General features: G+C 36.1%; 3 protein-coding genes across 4 annotated transcripts; 2 read left to right on the top strand and 1 right to left on the bottom strand.

Annotated features, from left to right (window-relative positions):
- Window positions 1-1748: 1748 nt before the first annotated feature.
- On the top strand, window positions 1749-10613 carry LOC133851671 (ABC transporter C family member 14-like). 2 transcript variants are annotated; one of them, XM_062288202.1, is made up of 12 exons: window positions 1749-2044; window positions 3101-5248; window positions 5556-5876; window positions 6323-6409; window positions 6568-7197; window positions 7366-7530; window positions 7933-8227; window positions 8552-8766; window positions 8934-9239; window positions 9491-9554; window positions 9645-9884; window positions 10265-10613. In XM_062288202.1, the coding sequence occupies exons 2-12, from the start codon at window positions 3155-3157 to the stop codon at window positions 10363-10365; spliced, it is 4518 nt and encodes a 1505-aa protein (XP_062144186.1). In that variant the 5' UTR covers window positions 1749-2044; window positions 3101-3154; the 3' UTR covers window positions 10366-10613. The 2 variants fall into 2 exon arrangements, with proteins under 2 accessions (XP_062144186.1, XP_062144185.1); XM_062288201.1 differs by lacking the exon at window positions 1749-2044 and adding an exon at window positions 2505-2781.
- A 1641-nt stretch (window positions 10614-12254) lies between these two features.
- Window positions 12255-15071, top strand: LOC133851007 (uncharacterized). The gene is made up of 3 exons (XM_062287293.1): window positions 12255-12739; window positions 14590-14711; window positions 14817-15071. The coding sequence occupies exons 1-3, from the start codon at window positions 12382-12384 to the stop codon at window positions 14931-14933; spliced, it is 597 nt and encodes a 198-aa protein (XP_062143277.1). The 5' UTR covers window positions 12255-12381; the 3' UTR covers window positions 14934-15071.
- A 727-nt stretch (window positions 15072-15798) lies between these two features.
- On the bottom strand, window positions 15799-18837 carry LOC133852284 (probable E3 ubiquitin-protein ligase BAH1-like 1). The gene is made up of 6 exons (XM_062289011.1): window positions 18400-18837; window positions 17367-17611; window positions 16940-17197; window positions 16427-16564; window positions 16191-16249; window positions 15799-16025 (listed from the first exon to the last, which is right to left on the bottom strand). The coding sequence occupies exons 1-6, from the start codon at window positions 18596-18598 to the stop codon at window positions 15920-15922; spliced, it is 1005 nt and encodes a 334-aa protein (XP_062144995.1). The 5' UTR covers window positions 18599-18837; the 3' UTR covers window positions 15799-15919.
- Window positions 18838-19721: the final 884 nt, after the last annotated feature.

Here is a 19721-nt window from a genome sequence, read left to right as displayed (position 1 = left end):
ATTAAGCAGCCCAACAGCGGCCACGTCACAAAGAAGTAGACCAACGCCCTGTTTTGCTATATTAGGAGAGTGGTTACACGCGCAACATTGGGACGTGAGTCTGGAACTCTCTATTAATAGGAGCCACTGCCAACAGCCAAAGGAAATGAACGAACAAAAAGACATATATGCATTGCCATTTGACATTTGTGCGTAGAGATAAGCATTTATCCACGTCTATTCTTCAAAGACAGCGTGTGATTTTGGTCCAGGAGTTTTAGCACTTTACTGTATATGTTGCCATCGACCATCGTTACCAAGAGACCCATTCTCTTCGAGGAAATGCTAATTCTACTAGAATCTATTGGAATTATGTGAACATGTGACAACAAAAATTTTGTTACTAGAAGTTTGTAGGCTAATATATATATATATATATATATTCTTTTTGTTATCCTAATTTTTTTTCTCTTAGGAATTGGGGGGGAGAGGGGGGTATGGCCTAAATTTAGAAACCATGTTTAAAAATGTGAATTAAATTGAATATAATACAAAATTCATGTTTGAGTTATTGTGGTTTTTAGTGATTTTTCTTTATGGAAATCAAGAAATTGAAAATTGCAAGCCAAACATTAAAAAAAAATAAATAAATAAAAAAGAGTTGAAAAAAATGTTAAATCCAATTTTTATCTCACAATACTGACGTAAAATAATGTTAAATATCACATAAACATTCTACAAATATCCCATGAAGTTAACGTGGTATGAACTAATAGTCATTACATTTTTATTTTTATTTTATTTTTTAAGAGCAATGCTATATATCATATTTTTATCCCACAATACCAACATGTCAGTACCAACGAACCGTTGTATTTTTTATTCTTTTAACAAACGACTAATTGAAGAGTCAGTTGAGACTGTTACATCAGTATTGTGTGATACAAATATGGTTTCTAACATTACTCTTTTTCTTTTTCTTTTTCTTATATATATATATATATATATTTTTTTTTTTCTTTTAATAATGGTTGATCCAAGGGTTGATAAATACAATCATATTATCCCAATGAGATCAATGTATAGTATACAAATAGTAATGTTACTATTCACACCCATTTAACACCGGCTGACGTGACGTATTTTAAGTGGCATCCAATATTGGCCACAAAAAAAATAAAACCATTTAAAATACACTACGTCAACCAATGTGAGACTATTACATCAGCATTGTGTAATACAAATATGGTTTCTAACATTATTCTTTTTCTTTTTCTTTTATATATATATATATATATATATATATATATCTATATTATTTTAATAATGGTTGATCAAAGGGTTGATAAGTACAATCATATTATCCCAGTGAGATCAATGTATAGTATACAAATTGTAATGCTACTATTTACACTCATTAACACCGGCTGACGTGACGTATTTTAAGTGGATCCACCAAAAAAAAGAAAAAAAAAACCCATTTAAAATACACTACGTCAACCAATGTGAAGAATAACAACACGCTAAAGAGAAATAAAAAATAAAATTATTCTTTTCACGTATTTATCAGACCATGTCAAGTTTACTGGTGTAAAAATGATTTAAATTGCTTATATTATCTAAAGTAATTCAATTCATATTCCACTATCATCCACCTTAAATTTAGGATAAAAGTATTAAAATCTCCATGTTACATCAATCCAATAGAATAAAAGAGAGATGAGAGAATTGAGAATTTAGCCTTACTTGTTCGTCTAAGCCACGTGACTGTGATAAATGGCCGTGAAGTCTAGCTAGCATTATCATGATTGATGAACAAGACAACAAATCTCTCGACTCTCTCTAGGAATATTTCTGGAAATGCGTGGAGCATCTGGGTTCCAAGGAACATATATTTCTAGTGGAGCGGCTGACAAGTGACAACCATAAACCATTTTGCTTGGAGTCTGAACTATGCATTGGAAGCTTGAGGTACCTCAGGCTCAGGCCTCAGAGCAAGCTCTCTCTTGACTTTTGAGTCTTCATCCATTGGAGGTGATAAGTTACTGACAACCTGAGAGAGAAGGTATGGTGGTACTTTGTGTTTTTGCATGCCTTTTTACTTTTTACTCCCTCGTTTTCTTCCAAAAGTTCTTGTACCTGTTTTTTTTTTTTTCTTTTTTGAATGAATAGTAAACCAACGGTTCTCTCAAAAAGCTGATAACGGAATTTAACTAATATTTTTTACGAGCTTGATTTAATTTCATTTCCCAACGATTCTTTTACATGGTCCAGGTTTTTCTTTTAGAGTATTTTGTTAAGGAAATTTGTATTCTGGGTTTTAAAAATGAGAGCGGATGACGCAAAAGAAACTCTGTTTTTGGGAAGAAAATAACTGAATTTTTTGACAGCTTTTACAGCCAAAGTTGGTTGGTCTGACTTGTTGTTGTGCGATGTTAATCCATCTCTATTTTACAACAATTTTTTTTTTTATTAATATCTTCGGAAAGAGGAAGTTTAAATGGACTTATCGTCCAATACTGCAGAGAGAGTCGTCTTCAACTTTGGTCTTGAGAAGCCTTCTCTGTTCTACATAGTTCATACTCTGTTCTATAGAGTTCATTTTCCAAGAAACTGAAGGAAAAGCCTTTTGGTCTTGAAAAAAAAGTTGTCTTCAACTTTGTCTGACGGGCGTCAAAAGCACCGGCGAGACACACGGTGAACCTCGTGCAAAAGGGTGGTGCTGTGGACGTAGCGCCACCCTGCGGCCTATAGCGACTCTTTTGGCTTGAGCTTTCAGGGCGGGGCCTCGCAATATTTCAGGTTATGGAAATAATTCATTCATCCCACAAAGAAAGAAAAAAATTAAAAAAAATTATAAGATTGTGAAAGCTCAGAAGTTCAAAGTACACCATTATAGTTCAGTGAGGTGGTCGGTGATTAGGCGGCTTTCTGGGTTCACGTGTTCTGTTTCATTAATGTCATCATAGTTTACATCTGTCATCTGTGCCTTCTGGTCTATGATTTTTCATTTTGGTTAGTTTTTTTGGTGGGCGAATTTACTTGGGTTTTGGAAGATCATATTACAAGAGATATGGTCAATGGTTTGTCGTATTCTGATACGTTTCTCTGTTCTTTTCAGGGAGTGAGGGGAAGAAGATTGACGAAAGTCCTGTTTCACTTGAAGTTTGTAAACATGTCTTCAGCGTCTTGGATCACATCTGTCTCATGCTTAAGCCCTGAGATTCAATCCTCTGGGGGCACCTCTGCTTCAATCACATTCCAATGGCTAAGATTCATTTTCCTCTCTCCATGTCCTCAAAGAACTCTGTTATCTTCTGTTGATGTCCTCTTCTTGCTCGCGCTCTTGGTATTTGCAGTTCAAAAGCTCTACTCAAAGTTCACCGGTTTAAGCTCTGACCTCCACAAGCCCCTCATCAGAAGCAACAGAGCTTCTCTGAGGACTTCAGCTTGGTTTAAGTTCTCTCTGATTGTTAGTGTTCTTTTAGCTTTCTCTTACACAGTTATATGCATTTTAACATTTAGTAGAAGTACCCAATTGCCATGGAAGCTGGTTGATGGGTTCTTCTGGTTAATCCAAGCCATAACTCATGCTTTAATCACAATCTTAATCATCCATGAAAAAAGATTTCAAGCTGTTACTCATCCTCTGTCGCTTCGAATTTATTGGGTTGCAAACTTCTTTGTTACTGCATTGTTTATGGCCTCTGGGATTATACGTTTGGTCTCTGTAGAAGAACCCACGGACCCCAATTTTACATTGGATGATATAGTTTCGATGGTTTCTTTTCCATTGTCAGCGGTTCTTCTTCTTGCTGCAATTATAGGATCTACTGGGATCACTGTGGCTAGAGAAATTGACCCAGTTATGGACATAGAAACCAATTTATATGAATCCCTTTTGAGCAAATCTAATGTGACTGGATTTGCTTCAGCTTCTTTAATATCTAAGGCCTTTTGGCTTTGGATGAATCCCCTGCTGAGTAAAGGCTACAAATCCCCTCTCAAGATTGATGAAATCCCATCCCTTTCACCGGAACATAGAGCTGAAAGAATGGTAGCTCTCTTTGCATTGAATTGGCCTAAACCACATGAAAAATCAAATCACCCAGTTCGAACCACATTGATCCGGTGCTTCTGGAAGCAAATCGCCTTCACTGCCTCCCTTGCAATCGTGCGGCTCTGTGTCATGTATGTAGGGCCTATTCTTATACAAAGTTTCGTCGATTTCACATCCGGGAAGGGAAGCTCCCCTTATGAAGGATACTACCTTGTCTTGACTCTCCTTGTCGCAAAATTTGTTGAAGTTTTAACAACTCACCAATTTAACTTCAACTCTCAGAAGCTTGGAATGCTTATTCGATCCACTCTCATCACTTCCTTGTACAAGAAGGGCCTGAGGTTGACATGTTCTGCTCGGCAGGCTCATGGAGTTGGGCAGATTGTGAATTATATGGCTGTTGATGCCCAGCAGCTGTCTGATATGATGCTACAGCTACATGCTATATGGTTGATGCCTTTGCAAGTTTCCGTTGCCTTGGTACTCCTTTATAACTACCTGGGCGCCGCGGTGATTACAGCAGTTCTTGGAATTATTTGTGCTATAGTATTTATTATTATGGGTGCCCGGAGGAATAATCGGTTCCAATTCAATGTGATGAAAAATCGTGATTCAAGAATGAAGGCGACGAATGAGATGCTTAATTACATGCGAGTGATCAAGTTCCAGGCATGGGAGGAAATCTTCAACAAGAGAATTCAAACTTTCCGTGAATCAGAGTTTGGATGGCTTACCAAGTTCATGTACTCGGTCTCTGGCAATATTGTTGTGATGTGGAGCACCCCATTATTGATATCAACTCTCACATTTGCTACTGCAACTTTCTTGGGAGTTACACTTGATGCAGGGACAGTGTTCACAACTACCACAATCTTCAAAATCTTGCAGGAACCAATCAGGGCCTTCCCGCAATCAATGATCTCACTTTCACAAGCAATGATTTCACTTGGGAGGTTGGATAAGTTCATGATGAGCAGGGAATTGATGGAGGATTCAGTGGAGAGAGAGGAGGGATGGGATGGTAGAGTTGCAGTGGAGGTTAAAGATGGGGTGTTTAGCTGGGATGATGAAAATGGAGAGGTGGCTTTGAAGAATATAAATTTTGAGATCAACAAAGGCGAGCTTACCGCGATTGTCGGGACTGTGGGATCTGGGAAGTCTTCTCTCCTAGCCTCAGTTCTTGGTGAGATGCACAAGATAACAGGAAAGGTATGGATTCTGATGGGGAAATTTCGGGAGTCATCTTTTTCGTTTGCCATTAATTTAGATGTTGTCCATGAGTTTCTTTGAAGAAACGTTTTCTGTTATCATAACTGCCGGTCTAAGTTATGTATGTGCATTGTATTCTGTAAGCACGATTCATATTAGATCGTTTGGGATTTATCCAGTTTTGCACCTTTTTCTAGATATTTGCATGGCAGCAGCATAATCAGAAAAAACTAATGGAAACCTTTATTTTGGTGAATTGATTGGATTTATGAATGTTTGACCAACCTTTACATTTTACTGGTAACAGGTCAGGGTTTGTGGGACAACTGCCTATGTTGCTCAAACATCATGGATTCAAAATGGCACCATTCAAGAGAACATCCTATTTGGTTTGCCAATGGACCTAGAGAGATACAGGGAAGTCATTAGGGTCTGTTGCTTGGAAAAAGACATGGAAATGATGGAGTTCGGAGACCAGACTGAGATTGGAGAGCGTGGAATCAATTTGAGTGGTGGACAGAAGCAGCGAATACAGCTTGCCAGGGCTGTATATCAGGATTGTGATATCTATCTTCTTGATGATGTCTTTAGCGCTGTTGATGCACATACTGGCTCAGAAATATTCAAGGTCTCATTTTTTTTACTTTCTCCCTAGTTTGGATATTCCATGGAAACATAATGATTTGTCTTTTAGTCCACACATGATTGGACACAATAAAGTTTGTCACTTGAAGAATTTGTTGTTTGAAGAAGCAGAGTCACGCATTGTAGAACATTACTGTTGAGGGTCAAATATTATTTTAGACAGTATGCAAAGCAGTCTGTTTAATTGTGTCAGAATAGCCCTTTCATGTTTGGTGCATATAATGCTGCTGCATGTTACTGTCTTAAAACATAGCATGCTGCTTGTTTGAGTGTTGCTATTATATATGATCTAAATTTGCCGCTAAATGTTACTTCTACGTCAGAAGTTACTAATTTGACTTACTTGCAGACGGCTCTTTTGATCTCCTTAAGACCATTGTATCAGAAAGTTAATGTTTCTGACCAAATTGTACTCGTACCTTTTCACAGGAATGTGCGAGAGGAGTTCTCAAGGACAAGACCATTTTACTTGTAACCCACCAAGTCGATTTCTTGCACAATGTGGATCTTATCATAGTAAGTCTTTTTTTTTTCTTTTTTTTTTTTTTTAATTTATTTATTTTTTATTTTATTTCACCTTCTTCTGTGTTATTATTTTTCTATTCTTCATACACTCACACATACATGTATTTCTATGTGTATTTTAAGTACTTTTTTTTGGCTTAAAACGGCAGGTCATGAGAGAGGGGATGATAGTGCAGTCAGGAAAGTACAATGATCTACTAGATTCCGGCATGGATTTCACAGCACTAGTAGCTGCTCATGACACGTCCATGGAACTTGTAGAGGTGGGCACCACCATGTCCGGTGAAAATTCCCCCAAATTACCAAGATCACCTCAAACCCCTTCCAACTATGGGGAAGCCAATGGTGAAAACAACTCTGTAGACCAACCAAACCCCGACAAGGGGACTTCCAAGCTCATCAAAGAAGAGGAGAGAGAAACTGGCAAAGTGAGCTTGCATGTTTATAAACTTTACTGCACTGAGGCTTTCGGGTGGTGGGGTGTGGCACTAGTGCTGCTGCTGTCTCTGTTGTGGCAAGCATCTCAAATGGCGGGTGATTATTGGCTGGCATATGAAACTTCAGAAGAGCGTGCTACGTCATTCAACCCTACCCTGTTTATTTCTGTCTATGCAATCATTGCTGCTATCTCCTTTGTGTTTATACTGATAAGGGCCTTCTCTGTTACATATGTGGGGCTTAAGACAGCCCAAATTTTCTTCACACAAATTCTTCACAGTATCTTGCATGCCCCCATGTCATTTTTTGACACCACACCTTCGGGAAGAGTTCTAAGTCGGGTAAGAAATCAAAGACCATTGTAGGACGCTTCTTTTAGCATGTTAGTTTTCATTTTTGTATATTAGCAGTACTCCCTATTGTGCGTAGACCACTACTTTATTTATATAAGAAGAAATGTGATCAGGTTTTTCATGTGAAGATGCTTAGACTGATGGAATTTCCTGCAGGCATCAACTGATCAGACGAACATTGACCTCTTCCTCCCCTTTTTTATGAGCATGACAATTGCCATGTACATCACAGTGATCGGCATCTTCATTGTTACATGCCAGAATTCTTGGCCCACAGTATTCTTATTGATTCCGCTTGCCTGGCTGAATTTCTGGTATCGGGTATGAGCTCTAATTGTGTTGTGCTCTTACATTTATTGCTTTTGCCAGTGTAATCTGACAATAAAGAGATAAATTGTGCTTCATGATACATGCCATATGCCTCCATAGGTGGTCACTTACTAGAATTCTTTAGTCAGAATGTTTAAACTGAGTGGATGACCCAGGCCATGCATGCTATTTTTCGTTCTGAATGGTCTACATAACTATCACTACATTCTCTCTTTTGCACCATTGTGAGAAGTTGTAACTTTTGCCTATTTCAGTTTATCCAAATAAGAACAAAAAAATCTATTCGTTTATTTGACAGCTAAAATTGTAATGGCAATCAAAACCAAATACATCCGACAGAAAAATAAGACCATGTGAATTTATATTTTGATATCCTTACATCTTCTGTTTCAGGGGTACTATCTTGCATCATCTCGTGAATTAACTCGTCTCGACTCGATCACAAAAGCCCCTGTTATCCATCATTTCTCAGAAAGTATCTCTGGAGTTGTAACTATTCGGTCTTTCAACAAGCAGGTCGGGTTTTGTGAGGAAAATGTTAAGCGTGTTAATTCCAATTTACGTATGGACTTCCACAACTATGGATCCAATGAGTGGTTGGGTTTCCGTTTAGAACTGCTTGGGAGCTTGATCCTCTGCATTTCTGCATTGTTCATGGTCGTTCTACCTAGCAATATTATAAGACCAGGTATGAAAGTATTAGACACTTTTGAAATATTTTTTTCGGGTCAATAATTAAGTATCATTTGCTTATATGAGTTGCCTGACATGTACACAGATGATCATTGGCAAAAAAAAATCAGTCTATTGTTTTTGTTTCTTTTTATTTATTTATTTTTTGGTAAATAAGACATTCCCAAATTAAATATCTTGAAATCTATGGGATAATATTTCTCTTGGGTGTTCTAAATACCTTTCTGTTATGATTCTCATGCTAGTTTAAGGTTTGTGAGTTTAGGTAAACTCAATATTCAAGGTATGTATGAACTATAATTGATTATATATCTTGCAGAGAATGTTGGTTTATCTCTCTCCTATGGATTGTCCCTGAATGGTGTGCTGTTCTGGGCCATATATATGAGCTGCTTTGTGGAAAATAGAATGGTGTCTGTTGAGCGGATAAAGCAATTTACCGTTATTCCATCAGAACCAGCATGGGAAATTAAAGATCGTGTTCCTCCTCCAAATTGGCCTGTCCATGGCAATATTGACCTCAAAGACTTGCAGGTAATTGGCCTTCAACTACTCTTTTTATATCTGTTTGAAAAATTATATCAAACCTATTTCCTCTAGTAAACCTGAATAAAACATTATGCTTGTGACTAAAGAGCAAGTTAAAACTAGTTCTAAAATTACAACAATTTATGGTGATACCTTGTATCTTTGGCATGCAGGTCAGATATCGTCCAAACACTCCTCTGGTTCTCAAAGGCATTACTCTAAGCATTCATGGGGGAGAAAAGATCGGTGTTGTTGGTCGAACAGGAAGTGGGAAGTCGACTTTGATCCAGGTTTTCTTTAGGCTGGTGGAACCTTCTGGAGGAACAATAATTATAGATGACCTTGACATTTGCATGCTAGGGCTTCATGATCTTAGGTCTCGGTTCGGTATCATTCCTCAAGAACCTGTCCTTTTTGAAGGAACAGTGAGAAGCAATATCGACCCAATTGGACAGTATTCGGAGGAAGAGATATGGAAGGTATACATGCCACTCTCTTGCTTCCTGATTATTGTCATGGGCAACTTGTGCTGGCATTAGACATGCTTATTCCAGCAAAACATATAGTTTGAATTGTTTAAATCTCCACTTTTGTTTGATTACTATTGTCGACGGAAGTAATATCCTTAACGAGCACACAACAACATGGTTGGCATGGCATGCTCTCTATGCATAAGAAAATTGTCGCATATAATTTGTTTGCAGTAGCTGAGAGATTATTGCTTTTGTAGAGCCTGGAGCGCTGTCAGCTTAAGGATGTGGTGGCCGCAAAACCCGAAAAGCTTGATTCTTTAGGTATGTGACTTTGCCATATTCTGCAGTCTGCTCTTCCAAAACCAATCTTAATCAGCAACTGAACAATTCCTTAATATGTTAACTCCTCAGTTGTTGATAATGGAGACAATTGGAGTGTGGGGCAAAGGCAGCTTCTCTGTTTAGGCAGGATTATGCTAAAGCGCAGCAAAGTCTTGTTCATGGATGAGGCCACTGCTTCAGTTGATTCACAGACTGATGCTGTAATTCAAAGGATCATTCGGGAGGACTTTGCGGCCTGTACAATTATCAGCATTGCTCACAGAATACCCACAGTCATGGACTGTAATCGGGTTTTAGTAATAGATGCAGGTCTGTGCTTGTCTATTTTTCTTCATAAACAGATCATTGCTTTTGCATTGCTTATGGAGTTACTGTGATCTCATTATTAGTTTAAACTCTACTGAAAAAGATTTCTGGGTAGAAGAAAATACCATACCGAAGGAGTATACCATTTCTTTTCCACAGAGACAATTGAGTTTTCATCCTTTCTGTATGGCTCAAGCTCGAAATATTTAACTGATATGTGGTGAATTATGGAGTCAGGGTTTGAACTCATGATCTCTGGCTTTGATACTATGTTGAATTATCATTTATTTCAAAAGCTTATGCTGATAAGAAGATGTGAATTTAATCATTTAGTTAATACTCTAACCTGTAGGTGATCTCTCTTTCTTTCTAAATTGTAACAGGATGGGCAAAAGAATTCGATAAACCATCTCAGTTGCTTGAGAGGCGATCACTTTTCGGGGCATTGGTTCAAGAGTATGCCAACCGCTCATCTGGACTATAAGACAACCAGACTGCTTTCCTACCATCACATCTAGGGCTGTAAGCAAGCAGAGCTATTCGTAAACATGTTCGGACTCGGCTCGGATTAGCTCGGCTCGGGATCAGTTCGTTTATTAAACGAACAGAGCTTGAACAAAAAATTCAGGCTCGTGTTAATTTAGGCTCGGCTTGTATAAGCTTGGCTCGACTCATATATGCTCATATAACTGTATTTGTATTATTTTTATAATAATATTTTTAATTTTGTAATGAGATCATGTTGAGTATTTAAAAAAAAAATGTTCTTCGTAATGTAATATATATATATAAAAGTTAAATTATTGTAATTGTGAGTCTGAATATAGATATAAGTGCATTTGTGTGTATAAGCTCGAGTAACTTGTAAACAAGCTCGAGTAACTTGTAAACAAGCTTGAGTTTGTTAAAAAAAAAAAAAATTAACAGAGCTTGAACAGATTATCTGGTTCGGTGATAAGCTCGAACTTGGCTCGTACTCGAAAAAAATTAAACAAACTAAGTTTGAACATTCAATACTCGATTTGACTCGGTTCGATTACAACCCTAATCACATCCACTAACCCTACTGCTACTCTTGGCTCATTATCCAAGGGAAACTATCAGATCCCATGAAAAAATTCTAAAAAAAGAGTTTTGTCTTTGATGCATTGGGTAATTGGAATAATGTAGAAAACATATGAATGTTATGGACAGCCAATATTAGTGTTATTCAAGATCCTTTTTGGCTACACAAAAGCTGCTGATATATAAAATACAAGCTCATTGCTTTGTACCAACCACCTCAAAAGTGTGTGAGGTTTTTTCTGCTGATGTTGCACCAAGCAGTGCCCTAGAAAATTCACTCACATTTCCATTGAATTGGGCATGTTTTGAGGTAGCTACAACTTTTATTACAAGTCATTTATAAAGTGAAATGTCAGTTCATTCGATAGTTATCATATCAGTCATTAAAATTATATTTAATTGTAGTTGATGTAGCAATGCCATTTAAACTATCACGCCAGCTTGTAAGTTCATGTGACATTGATCACATAAACTTACTAAACAATTAAATTTAATTACGAATCGTACGTGCACTGCTACGTCAGTTTGGAAGAAGATTATAGTAAGAAATGCAGTAAACCAAGCAATTTTCATAATTTTTTATTTATTAAAGGATGAACACTTACATTTGATCCCTAAAAAATAGATAGAATTTCCAATTCAATCATTAAAACTAATCATGGTGATGATAGACTTTACGTAATAGATATTTCGTTAATTAAATTTGATTGTGGCTGACGGAACAACACCAAGCATTTGTCACAATATTTTATTCATCGAAGGATAAACATATTTGATCCCTGAAAAAATACATAGAATTTTTTTTATTTAGCCATTAAAACTAAAAAAAAAAAACAAGTAATAATCAAGTTTCTAATTAACTGAAAATTCGAAATTAAGTCCTATTAACCCAACCAATGGTGTGATAACATATTGACTTGGCGATGCATTTTTGTAATATAAATTTTTTCAGCAATTAAAGAAAAAAAAAAGGAAGAAGTGATTTTTAAAGGAGTAATAACTGTAATGCTATTATCATATAACTTGATAATATAATAATAAAAATCATTAATTTAATTAGCACTTATAAAAAAAAAAAAATTTATCTAATTTTTATTGTTACGTTATTTCAATTGTATGATAGATTGACAGTCGTATTACAGTCTACAAAATATCATTAAATAAAAATGTAGGAAGTATTTTTTGTTTTTTTTTTTTTGAAAAACTGAAGTAGTATTTTTATTAAAACCTAAGGAGTAATTTTTTATTTTTTATTTCAAGACATTATATAATAAGGAAAACTTTCGTTGAACGAAAAACCGAATGAAAAGATTTTTGCCACTGAAATGCACCGTTTTGAAGCCGTTCTCTTTACCTAAACCCTAAAACCCTTTTTGTGCGCTATTCTTCTTGCCCTACCCAGAGAAACCAGACCGAGAGAGAGAGAGAGAGAGAGATGGGAAGGTCACGAAGAAAATACAAGAGATCAAAGCCAAAGGTGCAAGTGGGACTACCGAAGAAGAACCCTCACGTCTTCAAGCCGGCCTTCACTCTCCCTCCCAAGCTTCGAACGCTGCTCGAGCTAGACCCGCCCAAGTGGGACGACAAGGCCAGCGTCATCCAAAACTACAAGTCATTCGGCGTCGTTTCCAACCCCAACTTGCTCGGCGTGCGGTCCCGCACCTCTCACATCATCGAGAGCGGCTCTCTCCAGGTCCCTCCGCCGTCCGATCAAGCCAAAGCCAAAGCCGAAGCCGAAGCCGAATCTGCCGAGCTCGAGCAGCTCGATTCTGGTAGCGATCTCGAAGAGGACGGTCTGTCATCTTTTTCCCCCCTTTTTGATCCGTTTGCGCATTTCTTTGAATAGGCTTTTGTTTGAGTTTGTGTGGTAAAATTCCCAATTTTGTAGGGATTTGATTTGGTTTATATATTTAGTTTTCTGATTGCGCTGGGAAAGTCTGACTAAGAAATATTTGATACGAACTTCTGGATATTACTATCAATTGGACTAGGCTGAAGAATTGAGTAAAGAACTTTTTTTAATGAACTCTTAGGTTCTCAAGCTTTATATAGAAACCATTTGGATTTAGTTGGTGAGCAAGAGTCTATAGAAAAGCATTCTTAGAAGCCTAAATGGTAGAGAAGAAGCAAAAATCCCAGTTATCTGCCTAAAGTGAATGCAGTCCTCACCAGTCGCTAACTAGTATAGAAGACTGTCAGTCTCCATAAGCATGGCAACTTAGGATATGGTATAGACTCAGTTACGCATATCAATCACTCACTATTGTGACTACTACCCAATGTGAGCTTAATTGTTGTATCAACCACTCACCCTTCTAACTACCATTGGATGTAAACTTAACCACTATGCTCATTATCAGGACTCTTACCCACTCACCCTTCTGATTACTACTCACTATTTTTATTTTTATTTTAATGAATGAGTAACTTTCATTATCAACAAAGTATCTAATTACAAAGAAACCTTAGCAAAGCTAAAGCAAAAGACAACAACCCACCTAAAGAGATCAACAAGAGGAGAACAACGGGAAAAAATACAATAAAATCAAACTAAAATCCCATCTAAACCCCAATTCCTGCACTATTGTTAACCACTATTGTGACTAATTACCCAATGTCAGCTTAACTGTTATATTAACCACTTACCTTTCTTCTGACTACTATTTGATTATCTACTTATGCTCATTATTGTGAGTAGTACCCAATTGGGCTTAACTATTCTATCAACTACTCAACCTTCTGACTCTTATTCAATGTAGACTTAACCACTTACGTTCACTACTGTGACTACTAGGGAATGTGGGCTTAAGTGTTGTATCAACCACTCACCTCTCTAATTACTATTTTTTTTTTGATAAGTAAGAGAATTTTATTAGAAAAACGCAAAGCGCAATCAAGTATACAGGGGGTATACAAGAGAGACAATTAAGAAGAAGAAGAAAGCAATACAAGGAAATCGTTAAAACTAATCCCTAGAGGTGCTAGATACGCAGCCGTCTAGGAGTACAAAGAATGAAGAAAAAAGGAAATGAGCTAATGTAAACTTAACCACTATGCTCATTGTCATTACTACTACCCACTCACTCTTCTGATTACTGCTCACTATTGTGACTATTAACCCAATGTCGACTGTTATATCAACCACTTACCTCTTTTGAGTACTATTGGATCAGCTACTTATGCTCATTATTGTGACTATTACCCAATGTGGGCTACTTACCCTTCTTAGTGTTATTCAACGTAGACTTAACCACTTACGTTCGCTATTGTGACTGCTACCCAATGTGAGCTTAACTGTTATATCAACCACTCACCCTTCTAATTACTATTCGAGGTAAACTTAATAACTTACACTTATATATGTGTATATTTTAACAGTCTACACCTCAAATTGGTCTTTCTGAATGTGGAATAGTTACTTTTAGGGACCTGTTGGCTGATGACATCCACTAATTGGAGGTTGTTATTTTGTGGGAAGTGACGGGTAGCTATTTTTACATTATAGGTTTAAAATCTATAATTCTCTCTTCATGGACCTTCCACTATGTTTTTCCAAAGTGATCTCTGGAACTGAAAGGACTTGATCCCTCTTGGCATTCTTTGATAATGGTTTTGACTCCATGACTTCTCTTTGGGCTTATAGATTTGAAATCAGTTCTGGGAAAGCAGCGAAGAGATGGAAAATCTGCACCTCCACAACCATTGACTGCAATCCAGCGTCTTCATATCAGTCGGCTTATTGAGAGACATGGAGATGATTACAAGGTAGGATACAACTTTAGATCTTAAAATCCGTGAAATTGGTGCTTTCCTTACTCAATTTTTATTTTTATTCTATTTTATTTTATTTTATTTTTTTATTTTGGGCAGAGGATGTTCATGGATACAAAGCTAAATGCCATGCAGCATTCAGTTGCAACTCTGGAGAAACTTTGCAAAAGGTATCACATGCATAAAGATAAGAACCCCTTATTAGTTTCCAGCTGAGAACAACTTTGTTTTGAGCGGCGATGTCTCTGGGATCCCATGGAACTACAGAATTTTATGTGGCTGTTTCAATTTGTTGTATGATGATTCATATACATTTACTAGTGATGAAGTAAAGCAACTTAGCTCAATGTTAAATGAGGTATTGATCTCCGTGTGCGTATGTGCGTGTATGACGAGCCTATCCAATCCATTCTTAAGTTGGTCTGTGTTTGATTTACTAGTGATAAAAGTAGAGCAATTTACCTCAATGTTACAGGTAATAATAAAGTGAATTGGTGATTTATCTTGTTTCTTGGTTGCTCCATTTGTTTCAGCATAAAATATTTTTTGGTAAGTTTCATTTTTTTTTTTTTTGAATGTTTGGCGTGATCTAAAATATTAATCAACCTAAAAATATTAGTTGACTAAAGAAAATAACATTTACAAGACTTAAAATGACTTTAATCTAATCATGTGAGAGAGCCCCTTATGAAGCCTATTTATTCCTGAACACCTGTCTAGACAAATGGGCTTTACAAGAATCTTCTCTCAACTGCTTGCCTATATTACTTGCAATTACACTTAATTTTAATCCCACATTCGAAGTGCTTAATATTCTCTCTTCCTCGCAATTTTTCAGATTATATAAAAAAATATTTGACAATTTTATATGAGTCAAACGTTAAAAAATGTTTTTCAAATCATTTTCAAAGTTGCAAACAAACAATAGAAAATAGCCACTTTTTATGATAGAAAATATTTTACACCGAATCAAATGGGGCTAAGTTGAGAAGGGATTATTTGTTCCTAGTTTTAGTTTGTTACTGTAAACCAATATGCATATCAAACAATACCCATTTCGTCGAGCGTTAGAATTTCATAATTTTCGCCAAAACTATGTACAGATTTTATTCCACATCAGAGAATATACAAGAAACATAAACCAGCTCAAATAGGTCTACATTTTCAAATAAACAGCACTGCCTAGGAATGGCATTGCCTAATTAGACACCCATAAATGCCTGACATTGGTGACCCCAATAATCTTTTATCTGACGAAGCCTCTCGACTCTTTCTGTTTGAAGCCGCGCCTCCCAGTACTCATGACAACTAAATGCAATAAAACAAAGTTTTAGTAGTAAAATAGATCATCTCCATTTCACAGGCAAAATATGCCCATCCAATCTTTTTGTTCTTTTATTCGTTTTGTTATTTTGATTTTCTATGTTTTCTTAAAACATAAGCCACAACTGAAGGAATTGAAAGAAACACTACCTGCGGCTTAATAGAATATTAAGCTCATCCAAGTGTACAGCACCTTCATAAACTCCCGCCTGAAATCAACAAAAAGAGATCATGGTTTTTATTGCAAAAGGTGCATTTCAACCCAGAACTTCATGGTACCAGAAGCCAAAAAAACGATTATATTCTATTTATTCACTTCTAAGAATGTTCACATCCGGCTCAACAAATTTCGAATGGAAGCAAGGCTCGAGGGCCGATTGACTTACCTGTCGACATAGAGGGCATTTTGCTTTAGGCTCTGCTGCCTTTAGGCCATCAACAATAGTCACTGATGCGGCTGAGCAAGCACACATGTAGCAGAATATGTGGCCACAAGTGAGGGCAACCGGATCAAAGACTGTTTCCTGCTTCCAAAATCAAATAAAATCATTAACAAAGGGTCTCACTGTCACTGAAGCACATTGAAGACAAAGTACTGCCCTACTTGCACAAGAACTGCAGATCTACAAATCCAGAAATTCTATTTGGTTTACAATTAAATTCACAATTTCCAATCAGCTTTAGCTTTTGAGAGGTATCAGAGCAAAGATCCTAAATTCAAACCTTGTTTCCGTCATTCATCTTCCATTTCAGTTAAATATTTTACGTATTAGATTTCACCTATTAATAGAGAGTGTGAGTGTTAGAATATTAGTTAAATAATTAAATTTATTATTTCTTATTAGTTTAAGCTTAATGCCAGTCATACGTCTAAAATATGCATATGGAAACGAACTTACCAAGCATATGGAACAAGTGAGGTCAATATCAACTTTGACGGAATCAAAGAGCTCACAAGTAAGTGATGGTTGGCCATCATCATTATATGTGAGGTTGCATCCCTCAAACAGAGCTGATGCCTTGCTAGACTCCGCCTTGCTTTCCCTTAGATTTATGTGAAAAGCCATAAGCTCACACAGCCAGGGACTCTGCAGAATTTCAATATGCATGCTTTGAGCTTGTGACTTGAAGGCCTGACCTTGCTTAGAGTAATGAACCTGTGCTCAAAATTAATTGATGTTTAAGTAAATTCATAAAGACCGGGTTATATTACCAACGAGAAATCCTATTTAGTAAATTGCTATACGACTGGAATGATGTGTACTGATTTTCACTGTCACGTCATCCCAATTGCATTACGCATTATCACGGAGTGGGATAGTATACCTTATCGTATTTCTTTAGTATTTTTCGGACTGCGACGGCGTTGATGAGTGCATAAGTAACAAGATCCTTTCCTTCTTGGATTAAGGTAACATGTTTCTTTTTAAGCTTACCTTTGATCCAAATAAAGTACTTCCGAAAGCCAGAAGCAAGATGGAGCTCAAGCAATTTCTTGGCACGCTCATTGAAGAAACCTACTACTGCAGACATTTCCTTGAGAAGAGAAGGAAAGAAGGTTCCATCGCACACTACACATATCCAACACAAAAATATCTTGTGTTTACGATCATGGAATCTAGATCCTTATTTATCTAACAAGATCGATGATTAAACTAGTAGTACTTATCAACCTGTTAAAATATTAATTAAATTAATTAAATTCACCATTTCTTATCCGTTTAAGATTTTTACGAAATTATAAAACAGTTCGAAGCTTCACTCTTAAGCTTATCTCCATTTCAATGAAGAGAATAAATCGTGATTAGAGGATTATAATTGGCAAAATACAAAGAATTCCTTCCCTTAAAAATTATTAGTTTAAAAAAGAAAGAAAAAAAGAAAAAGAAAAAAGCTTAGCTTGCATCCACTGTCAAATTTGGTAATATGATTTAAAAAGAAAATAAATAAAAATAAAAATAAATAAAAGAAAAAGAAAAAGAAAATTAAGCAAGAGAAAGAGAGTGAAGAAGACCTCGACGGCGCACCAAAATGACCAAATAGATCTAAGGAAACATACATCATTTTGGTTTTTATCGAAAAGCAGGAAAAGAAATGTAATTGGCGTTATTTTCAGATATATATATATATATATATATATATATATATATATATATATATATATATACACACACACAAAATACATGCAAAAACTTCACCACCTTTATTAAAATCCAATAGATTAGCCAAGAATGAAGAACCAATGTAGATAAGGGAAAGGCGTGAGAAACCCAGAAAGATTAGATAAAGAAATATTCAAAACAAACATGAACTGATGAACAAAGAATATGTAGAAATTATTTTCGATTTTCTAAATTACCTGGGCAATGGTGAGGGCATGTTTGGCTGTCATGGTGATCAGGGCATGTTTGGTTGTGATGGAGTCCATCGATGGGATTGCCGGACTGAAAATCGCTCCGGCACTTCTTCAACATCTTCTTAAGCTTCTTGAATCCAAGCCCAGGTAATTTCTTCTCTTGCCCTTGCATGTACTCCTGGTATTTCTTGCAAAACTTCATCTTCCACCGGCAACAACACCTCCGATTCCCTCTCTCTCTCTCTCTCTCTCTCTCTGTATATGGGAAATAATGGCGGTTTGGACTGGTTACAGAGCATTCATTTGAAGCAGAAAGTGGTGATTCCCGAGAGAAGAAGCCAATTAATCGGAAATTTCTCCGCCACAGCTTTAACCGACTTTTAACACACGCACAGAGAGAAGATGAGATTCCTCTTGCGTAAAATGATTGATTATCTAAGTAGTACTTAAAAGAGTAATTTCTGTGATTTTAGATAAGAATTTACACTTAAATTCTAACCATTTCTGTGAGAGACAAAAAGTTTTTTTTTTTTTTTTTTTTTTTAGGTGAGACAAAAAGTATTTACTCTTTTAGTATTAAATAGATTTTTACCTTTATAGTTAAAACAACGATTAATTATACCACTAGTCTTTGGAGTTGACTTAAATTACGAATCACTCTTCGTGGTACAAAAAATTCATAGAGATTGGAAGGTCCTTGTGTTAAATTATAATTATAAATCAGTCCCTAAACCTATTTTTCGCCTACCAAGTTAACATGATCCGTTAATTTGTCACGTCATATAAGTAGTGAGACAACCTCTAAATATCATTTGTATTGTAATTCACTAACGGACTCTATTAACTTGGTGGACAAAAAACGGGTTTAAAAGTGATTTGTAATTATAGTTTACCACAAGGACCGTACATGAACTTTATATACCACAAGAAATTATTCGTAATTTAAGCCAGCCTCAAAGATCAATAGTGCAATTATCCTTTAAAACAACAAAAGGATAAAAGATTGTACATTAATAAGTTACACCAAATCGAATTCAGTTTGTTACTTTATTTTATTTGAACTTAGTAATTATGATTATTGACAATATTATAGATTTTATGGGATTAGCTTGGATTACATTCCAATATTGAGTTTAATCAATGTTAAGGTAACACTATTTTTACTATAATTCATTTATAAATTGATGTGTTAATTAATTTGTATGATACGTTAAACAATTAATTTTTTTTTATTGATAAAATAATTAAACAAATAATTTGACTTATCAATTTAATTAGTTAATTAGTGGGCTAACTTGTCCCAAATACTCTTAATCATTTTCTCA

This window comes from Alnus glutinosa, chromosome 12 (assembly GCF_958979055.1).
Source record: "Alnus glutinosa chromosome 12, dhAlnGlut1.1, whole genome shotgun sequence".
Lineage (NCBI taxonomy): Eukaryota > Viridiplantae > Streptophyta > Magnoliopsida > Fagales > Betulaceae > Alnus > Alnus glutinosa.
This window is presented reverse-complemented; position numbering and strand designations above follow the sequence as displayed.

What these genes read in the sequence shown, in the direction of transcription:
- LOC133851007 (XM_062287293.1), top strand. Translation starts at nt 12,382, where the DNA reads ATGGGAAGGTCACGAAGAAAATACAAGAGATCAAAGCCAAAGGTGCAA. An exon ending in TAGCGATCTCGAAGAGGACG is followed by an intron (nt 12,740 to 14,589) that starts GTCTGTCATCTT and finishes TTGGGCTTATAG; the next exon opens with ATTTGAAATCAGTTCTGGGA. An exon ending in GACATGGAGATGATTACAAG is followed by an intron (nt 14,712 to 14,816) that starts GTAGGATACAAC and finishes TATTTTGGGCAG; the next exon opens with AGGATGTTCATGGATACAAA.
- LOC133851671 (XM_062288202.1), top strand. Translation starts at nt 3,155, where the DNA reads ATGTCTTCAGCGTCTTGGATCACATCTGTCTCATGCTTAAGCCCTGAG. An exon ending in CGGGAAGAGTTCTAAGTCGG is followed by an intron (nt 7,198 to 7,365) that starts GTAAGAAATCAA and finishes AATTTCCTGCAG; the next exon opens with GCATCAACTGATCAGACGAA. An exon ending in CGAAAAGCTTGATTCTTTAG is followed by an intron (nt 9,555 to 9,644) that starts GTATGTGACTTT and finishes TTAACTCCTCAG; the next exon opens with TTGTTGATAATGGAGACAAT.
- LOC133852284 (XM_062289011.1), bottom strand. Translation starts at nt 18,598, where the DNA reads ATGAAGTTTTGCAAGAAATACCAGGAGTACATGCAAGGGCAAGAGAAG. An exon ending in ATGCCCTCACCATTGCCCAG is followed by an intron (nt 17,612 to 18,399) that starts GTAATTTAGAAA and finishes GGATATGTGTAG; the next exon opens with TGTGCGATGGAACCTTCTTT. An exon ending in TCACTTGTTCCATATGCTTG is followed by an intron (nt 16,565 to 16,939) that starts GTAAGTTCGTTT and finishes TTTTGGAAGCAG; the next exon opens with GAAACAGTCTTTGATCCGGT.